Source organism: Chrysemys picta, chromosome 4, assembly GCF_011386835.1.
Source record: "Chrysemys picta bellii isolate R12L10 chromosome 4, ASM1138683v2, whole genome shotgun sequence".
Taxonomy (NCBI): Eukaryota; Metazoa; Chordata; order Testudines; family Emydidae; genus Chrysemys; species Chrysemys picta.
Genome location: NC_088794.1, coordinates 6,788,856 through 6,797,433, shown reverse-complemented (window position 1 = coordinate 6,797,433; position 8,578 = coordinate 6,788,856). Strand labels below are relative to the sequence as shown.

Sequence of the window (8,578 nt, the reverse complement as noted above, 5' to 3'; positions counted from 1 at the left end):
GTGAAACTTTTGGCAAACCGAAACGTTGAAAAAAAAATCATATTGGGTCAAGTGAAACATTGTGTGTTGACAACATTGAAATGTTTCATTTCAGCTTCAACCATTTTTAAAAATCAAAAACAATTAAAAAAAAAAACTAAAGTTGTTTTGAACCAAAAAACCCAAACGTTTTAAAGTGAAATCATAGAACCATAGTAATGTAGGGCCGGAAGGGACCTCAAGAGGTCATAGAGTCCCCACATACACACCCCTGTGCAGAGGCAGGACCAAGTAACCCTAGTATCTAGACCATCCCTATTTGTCTAACCTGTTCTTAAAAACCTCCAGGGATGGGCACTACAACTTCCCCACGTAACCTCTTCCAGTGCTTAACTATCCTTAGAATTAAAAAAAAGTGTTTCCTAATATCAAAGCTGAAATGCCCTTGCTGCAAACTAAGCCAATTTCTTGTCCTGCTCTCAGTGGACATGGAGAATGAATGATCGCCAGCCTCTTTATAACAACCCTTACATATTTGAAGATTGCAACGAAGAGTCCTGTGGCACCTTATAGACTAACAGATGTATTGGAGCACTTGCGTCTGACAAAGTGGGCATTCACCCACGAAAGCTTATGCTCCAATACATCTGTTAGTCTATACGGTGCCACAGGACTCGTTGTTGCTTTTTACAGATCCAGACTAACACGGCTACCCCGCTGATATTTGAAGATTGTTATGTTCCCCCTCAGTCTTCTCTTCTCTGGGCTAAACACGCCCAGTTCTTTCAACTTTTCCTCCCTCTGTCAAACGGCAGCACAAGCAGGGGCTCTCCTGAAGGGAGCTGGTGACAGGCTTTACAAATGCATAACCCTCTTCTGATGCTAACAGGGGAGCGAAGGTGCACCGGAGTTTAGATTCTGCATGTCTCTGTTACAGCCAGGAAGCAGGAGGGTTTTGTTGTTACTTTGTTTAGATCGGCACCTTGGGACAAAACCTTTCACAGGAAATGAGGACGAAGCAGAGGGAGAGCAGGCCCATTTATAGCAAGCGGATCTGGCTGCCTGAGCCCCGCCCCATTTCTGAGCACCAATCGCTTCTCAGGGCAAAGAGCTGCTCCCCTAGCTCTGGTCCTGCCCCCTGGCAGTTTTGCTCAGCTGCTGAGGAGGCAGGATGGGGAAGACGGTGAGGGATCACCTCGTGGACACCCTAGAAGAGCTGACACAGGACGGGTTTAAGAGGTTCAAGACCAAGCTGAACGTGTTCCCGGTGAAGGCGGGTTATAGCAACATCCCCCGGGGCCAGTTGGAAAAAGCGGATGTCCTGGATGTGTGCGACAAGCTGATCAGCTTCTATCTGGAGAAGTATGCAGTGGAGGTGACCGTGGAGGTCCTGACAGCCATCAATGAAAGGGAGCTGGCAGACAGACTCTGCAAGGCGACAGGGACTGGTACGGATCCGGGCAGGGGAGAGCATTAAGGGGGATTATGATACTGAGCTCCTTTGTAAAGTGCTTTGAGATCTCTGGATAAGCTCGATAGAAGAGCGCAGTATTATTAGGGAGGTTCCACTGAGCCTGTCCCTGAGCTCTCTCTCCTACTCATGTGCAGGGGGCTAGCTAGGAAAAGGAGGAAAAGACAGAAACACTACATTTGCAGGATGAGCTCTACTCTATCTTCTGCCACTGACTGCATCGCTCTCTCTCTGTAAGTACTGTGTCTATTCTCTCGGTGTCTAACATCCTAATTCCTGAACACACAAATCAAGTCGCATCCAACCCTTCCCAAAGGCGTAACAAATAGGCATGCTCACAAGAGACTAGATTTCTATTTTGGAAGTCTATTGTCCAAGCATTAGCTGGCCAGCTCCTTTCTCTCTGCAACTTATCACACAGAGTTAAGGGCAGGGGGGAAATCTTATATTTTTTTGAAAACAAATCTTCCATTTTTTTGTATCGATTTTTTAATTGGGTTTCTTTCTTCTGTGTGCTTGAAATTTGCTTTCACTTTCAACCACAGTCACTTCCACGTCCCTGCCTGAACTTGCTGGAAGGTTCTGCAGTTTGTTAGCTTTGCGTCTGATTTCCCCTCCTTGTCCTGCGGAAAGAGGGCAAACTTCACTGGAACTGCACCAATTTACCCCAGCAGAGAAACTGGCCCACAATGCCTCTGGTTTAGAAATCTAGGGCCAGATTCTCAGCTGGAGTAATTCAACATAGCTCCATGGTATAATGTCGTGTAGCTCCAACTGAGGATCTGGCCCGAGTTGCTTATTAATTAGTCTGTGCATAACATTGTATGGAATACAAAGGACTCAGTCCAAATGCCCCCTGACTCAGACTGAAAAAGAGGGAACACACTCTTAGATTGCTGCTATTAAAAGCAGATGGGGGGGGGGGGATGGCAGGAGGCAGACGAATGCTATGAAATATAAATTCCTCATTTCCTGTTGCTTTAAAAGTGTAAGTCTGATCCCAACTAAAGAGCTGAACCTGTCAATCTGTCTTATTCTCAGTTTCCCTGGATCCTTTTTGGGCTCTGTGTGTCTGTCCCTCACTCTCTCGCTGGGTTTCTGTGGGTATATCTGCACTGCAATCAGGGAAGTGTAATTGCAGCATGTGTAGACGTACCTGAGGTAGTTTTAATCTAGCTCGCTCAAGTAGGGATAGCAGTGAAGCCGCAGTAGCACAGACTGCAACACAGCCGTTAGACTCGAGCTCTCTCCTACTTCCAGGCAGGAAGTTAGTTCGAAAGAGGAGCTTTACCCGGTCTAAGCGGAAGTGTCTCTATTTCTCACTGGATCCCTCTCTGCTTCTCGGTCACTCTCATTCAGTGTGTGTCAGTCCTAGCCTGTGAGTCTGTCTCTTGGGGAGGGAGTGCTCAGTAGGGGGCACTCTCCCCTAGCAGACAGTGCTGACCCCAATGCCCCAGTGAGGTGCTAGAGAACAATGTGGGTGACTCAGACACTCATTGACTATACATCTTAATCCTGCAGGTTCCGGTGGCGAGGGGCAGAAGCCAGGGCCATCTGACGGTGCCACAGGAAAAGAAGGTGAGTCCGTAAGCACCCGTGGGCTCTTTCATCCCCAGGCAGTCCGAGGGGTGTTAGGAAGTGTGGTCTGCAGAGTGACTGACCCTCCTGCAATCTGTCTCCCCAACCAGAGCTACCTCCCAGCTCCTGGGACAAACCTTCCACCCTGCCTGATCACCACCAAGCCATCCAGAGCCCAGCTCTGCCACCACCACCCACTCTAGTGTGGCACTAGGGGGTGCTGTGCTGGAGGGCGTGGGTCAGGGGGCTCAGTAGGGGATGTTCTCTCCTCTGTCAGAGCTGACCCCAATGCCCCAGTGAGGTGCTAGAAAACAATGTGGGTGACTCAGACACTCACTGACTATACATCTCAATCCTGTAGTTTCCGGTGGCGAGGGGCAGAAGCCAGGGCCATCTGACGGTGCCACAGGAAAAGAAGGTGAGTCCGTAAGCACCCGTGGGCTCTTTCATCCCCAGGCAGTCCGAGGGGTGTTAGGAAGTGTGGTCTGCAGAGTGACTGACCCTCCTGCAATCTGTCTCCCCAACCAGAGCTACCTCCCAGCTCCTGGGACAAACCTTCCACCCTGCCTGATCACCACCAAGCCATCCAGAGCCCAGCTCTGCCACCACCACCCACTCTAGTGTGGCACTAGGGGGTGCTGTGCTGGAGGGCGTGGGTCAGGGGGCTCAGTAGGGGATGTTCTCTCCTCTGTCAGAGCTGACCCCAATGCCCCAGTGAGGTGCTAGAAAACAATGTGGGTGACTCAGACACTCACTGACTATACATCTCAATCCTGTAGTTTCCGGTGGCAAGGGGCAGAAGCCAGGGCCATCCGATGGTGCCACAGGAAAAGAAGGTGAGTCCGTAAGCACCTGCGGGCTCTTTCATCCCCAGGCAGTCCGAGGGGTGTTAGGAAGTGTGGTCTCACTGCAGAGCGACCTGACCCTCCTGCAATCTGCCTCCCCAACCAGAGCTACCTCCCAGCTCCTGGGACAAACCTACCTTGCCTGCCAACTGCCAAACCATCCAGAGCCCAGCTCTGTCACCACCAGCCACTCTAGTGTGGCACTAGGGGGTGCTGTGCTGGAGAGAGTGGGTCAGGGGGCTCAGTAGGGGATGCTCTCTCCTCGCTCAGAGCTGACCCCAATGCCCCCGTGTGGTGCTAGAGTGCATTGCTACAGAGAGTTCAGTAGGGGGCACTCTCCCCTCAGAAATAGTGTCGACTCCAAACCCCATCATGGCACTAGGGGGCACTGTGCTGCAGGGAGTGCTAGGAGGCACCAAACCAAAGCTTTGCTTACTTGTGGCCTTTAACCCCGCCCCACCTCCCGGGCTCTTTCTATACATTGGGGTGTAAATTTTGGGGTCCTGGCAAAATCCTAACCCAGGTGACTGCAGTCTACTTTTCCTAAACACCTCCTGCCATTTAAACAGGGGATGGACCCCAGCCCAGAAGCAGCTGCATTTCAGCACTGGGCGAGTGATTCTTGTGCAGCATGGCTGTGTAGCTGTCAAGCAGCTGCAGCTGTAATCCACTGAGTGTGGTGCTCTCTTGCCCTCTAGTGGTGGCTGGGCCACAGATGGGGGCTAATGAGCCTGTTATAACCTTGACTAAGAGGTGGGTTTTTCAGCTCAGGTAGCAAATGCTTTAAGATCAAGAAGTCCTAGATCCAGTCCCTGCTACTGCCAACGTACCCAGGGGCATGGCATTACAGGTGCAGTACGGCTGTGTTGTGTAGCTGTTATCTGCCACGCTTGCCCCCCTAATCTGCTGTATTTCAGTACTGGTTGGAATGATGAAACAGTATGTTTGCAAATATCTATTCATTACTTGTGTTTGTGGTCTCTCCAGAGGGGCATTTTGTCGATCGATACCGAGTGCAGCTGATTGAACGTACCGCCCCTGTGGAGCCCATCCTAGACCTTCTTCATGGGGATATTCTGGACGAGGAGCAGTACCAGACCATTAGATCTGGGAACACCAACCAGGAGAAAATGCGGAAGCTGTATCTACTAATGCCAAGCTGGAATAAAAAGTGCAAGGACCGGCTCTATGAGGCACTGAAAGCCAAGAATAAGTTCCTCATTGAAGACCTTGAGGGAAATTAAGACAATCAAGAAGTTACGTTCCTTGTGAACGTGCAGCCATTCCAGGTGCATGCAACCCTAGCTCCAGATTCCACGTGGCTTTCTGGGCAGGATGGTGCTTTCACCACTTTGCTAACATTGTTTCAGGTAAAAAACCTCTTTCCAGCGCTCCCTTTGGTGGAATGGGTGAGCCTGTGATGTGATGCAGCAGTGAGGAGGTCGCTAAGGACTGTCTACACTGCAACTAAACACCGCTGACGCAGACTCACGAGGCTCAGGCTAAGGAGTGGTTTAATTGCAGCATAGATGTGCGGGCTTGGGCTGGAGCCTGGGCTCTGGGACCCTCCCTCCTCATGGGGTCCCAGAACTTAGGCTCCAACCTGAGCCCCAACATCTACAAACAATTAAACAGCCCCTGAACCCAAATCAGCTGACATGAACCAACCGCGAGTTTAACTGCAGTGTAGACATCCGTTATTGGCTTTAGGGTAAGTACGTGATGGATGGGATACCAGTAAGAGAATGGAGCAGAGCTCTAAGGTGCTTAAAGGCTGCACGGGGATTGCTTGCCAGGGTCTGAAATGGGGGGACCGCTCAGCAGCTCTGCACAGGGATCACTCACCCAATGCTGAAACGCATCCACCTCTGGGGTGCAGCATGGCAGCGGATTAACAAATGCACAGCAATGCCGTACAGGGATCACTCATCTATGCCTGAAATGCAGCTGCCTCTGGGGGTGGGTTATATGCCCTGGGTTTTATGAGACCATGACGCCGTAGTGAAACCAACATCTTACAACAAATGGTGTGAGGCTAGGTGGGCAATGGGGAGTTGTACTCTAGCACGGTGGGGCACAAACTGCAGGGCACACCTCCCTAGGGGGGCACGGAGGAACATGCGGGCAGATGAGTAGCGACACCAGGTGGCTTCTTTCACCTCCATCCCCAAATCATCTCAGCAGGCCGCCCAGCCTGGGGGTCAGTGTGCTGCACCAATTTCCACCCCCAGCAGCCTCCGCCCCCAGCACTGGTTCCGCTGCAGACACCTTCCCCAACCCTGGGCCCTGCCCTAGCAGGGCAGCCTGGTTGCAACGTAGAAGCAGCCCACGGCTGAGGAAGCTGCGCACCACTGCTCTAGTATCTACAATTGCTGGAACTCCCACCAGCGTCCCAGCCATCATGCACGGCCACACGTTCCTTTAGCGCCCACCCCAGCATCTCACCACAGACACTTCGGCTGTGGCTACACGACAGATCCTGCAGCTGCGCCGCTGTAGCACTGCTAGTGTAGACGCTGTAAGTGGACAGGAGTTAGCGGCAGTAGCTTCTCCTGCTGACATAGTGCGGTCCACACCGGCACTTAGGTCAGTGTAACTTACATCACTCAGGGAGGTGGTTTATTCATACCCCTGAGCGACAGAACTTATACCAATGTAAGCTGCGGTGCGTATAGAACATCTGTCTTTTTCCATAAGAAGATCTCATTCAAGTACACCTCCACCCTGATATAACGCTGTCCTCGGGAGCCAAAAAAATCTTACCACATTATAGGTGAAACCGCGTTATGTTGAACTTGCTTTGATCCGCCGGAGTGCACAGCCACCCCCCCCCCCCCCCCCGGAGCACTGCTTTACTGCGTTATATTTGAATTTGTGTTATATCGGGTCGCGTTATATCGGGGTAGAGGTGTATCTGCCTAAAGGATCGCTGTGCTGGACCAAATTTAACCTCAGAATTCCTGCCAAGGCTCTGACTTCATCTTACAACCTTCCTCACCAGCTGCCAAGAACTCAGGGGCCTGTTTTCTTGGTGAGGTGGTTTTGCTTTTGTTTGGGAAGGGGGGTTAGAATCATAGGACTGGAAGGGACCTTGAGAGGTCATCTACTGCACACATGGCAGGACTAAGTATTATCTAGACTTTCCCTGGCAGCTGTTTGCCCAACCTGCTCTTAAAAGTCTATTATGGAGATTCCACAACCTCTCTAGGTAATTTATTCCAGTGCTTAACCACCCTGACAGTTAGGAAGTTTTTCCTAATGTCCAACCTAAACCTCCCTTGCTACAATTTAAGTCCATTGCCTCTTGTCATAGCCTCAAAAGGTTAAGGAGAATAATTTTTCGCCTCCTCCTTGTAACATGGTTAAAGGTGATTTTGCCCAAACTATATTTTTTTAAATATATATACACACACATACACACACACACATACATTTGTATTTTGTTATAAAATGGAAAACCAGAAACTCTGTCCATAAATAAAGCTAGAAGTGCCTCCCAGATGACCCAGTCTGAGTGTGATAATGTACTGCTCTGTGCCTCCCTGTTTTTCATTCAAACTGTCTGTAGGTGAGAGGATAGTGGAGATGGATGAATAGGAGCATGGATCAGAAGGATGGTTGAGGAGGACAGATGGCATGGGTGGGTGGTGGGGTTGGTGGATGAACTGGTTGGCTGGTATGGACAGACTGGTTTGGTGGCCTGGGTGGATGGTCTGGTTGGGTGGCCTGGATGAATGGCCTGGTTCAGAGAGTGTGTGGATGAACAGCACGTGCCATGGATGAATGAGCGACCTGCAAGGGGAGGGAAGATCAGGGGTTAAAGCAATGGGTAGCATGGAGACCCTCAGCTCCCCTTCCTCTGCACAAAGCACAAGGAGCGCTCCCCCTGCAGGCTTGAAATGAAAACTTACCAGACAGGAAAATTAAATGGCAGCAGCAGGTGGAAGTGGTTTCTGGGAGGGCTTATTTCTTTGGCTCCTAACCTCTCCCCTCCGGAGGTGGAGCAGCAAGAGCCGCATCTAATAGGAGAAGATGCCCCAGCCAGGACTCCCCCACTTGTGTCCCTTCCCCACAGGGAGAGCCCGATAATAGTGTGTAGTACATAAGTGCTACATAAAATCCCTCTCCTGAGAGGTCTTAAAATCTTTTCCAGGGCAGGAAATTGTACTGAGTGGTTATATCCCGGGGAAGAACCCCGGAGCCTCCGACTCTCCATCCAGGTCTGAGCCACATGGTGGCATTTATAGGAACGGGGAGGGAATGATACACAGCTTCCCACACGTGGCCTTTGGCTAGGCTCACTGCGGCCCAACGGCTTGCAGATAGGATGTCTTTCAGGTAGAGTCATTTGCCTAGGCACTCAGAGGCGTTGTCAACACCCTGAGCTAGGGGGGTGATTCCCAGCTGGCATCACACCCTTGCACTAGTTCTCATCAAGCGAGCAGGAGTATAAATAGTGTAGTGTGGCAGCATAGGCATCGCTCAGCTGTTCTGAGTACAAACCCACCTGAATCCAACTGGTACTCGCTCAGCACGGCTAAGCCCGGCCTCCGCTGCTGCTGCCCACGCCGCCACAGCTGCCCTGCAATCTATTCTCATGCTAGCTTGAGGAGAGCTAGTGTGTGTCAGTGCAAGCTGGTTGTAGTGCCGACTCCGGCCAGGTCTACACCACACACATACTTTGTGTACCTACATCGCTGAGGGT

The 8,578-nt window shown here is 51.0% G+C and overlaps 1 protein-coding gene across 2 annotated transcripts; it reads left to right on the top strand.

The window, feature by feature from the left end:
- The first annotated feature begins 1,106 nt into the window (after positions 1-1,106).
- Positions 1,107-7,372, top strand: LOC101953452 (apoptosis-associated speck-like protein containing a CARD). Of its 2 annotated transcripts, XM_065594444.1 has the most exons (5): positions 1,107-1,427; positions 2,972-3,028; positions 3,390-3,446; positions 3,808-3,864; positions 4,861-7,372. In XM_065594444.1, the coding sequence occupies exons 1-5, from the start codon at positions 1,151-1,153 to the stop codon at positions 5,115-5,117; spliced, it is 705 nt and encodes a 234-aa protein (XP_065450516.1). In that variant the 5' UTR covers positions 1,107-1,150; the 3' UTR covers positions 5,118-7,372. The 2 variants fall into 2 exon arrangements, with proteins under 2 accessions (XP_065450516.1, XP_005279431.2); XM_005279374.5 differs by lacking the exon at positions 3,390-3,446 and having other exon boundaries at positions 1,109-1,427.
- The last annotated feature ends 1,206 nt before the right edge of the window (positions 7,373-8,578 follow it).

Excerpts from the sequence above, each read along its gene's own strand:
- LOC101953452 (XM_065594444.1), top strand. The coding sequence starts at position 1,151 with ATGGGGAAGACGGTGAGGGATCACCTCGTGGACACCCTAGAAGAGCTG. Across the intron at positions 1,428-2,971 it reads CTGCAAGGCGACAGGGACTG|GTTCCGGTGGCGAGGGGCAG; the intron begins GTACGGATCCGG and ends TTAATCCTGCAG. Across the intron at positions 3,029-3,389 it reads CGGTGCCACAGGAAAAGAAG|TTTCCGGTGGCGAGGGGCAG; the intron begins GTGAGTCCGTAA and ends TCAATCCTGTAG.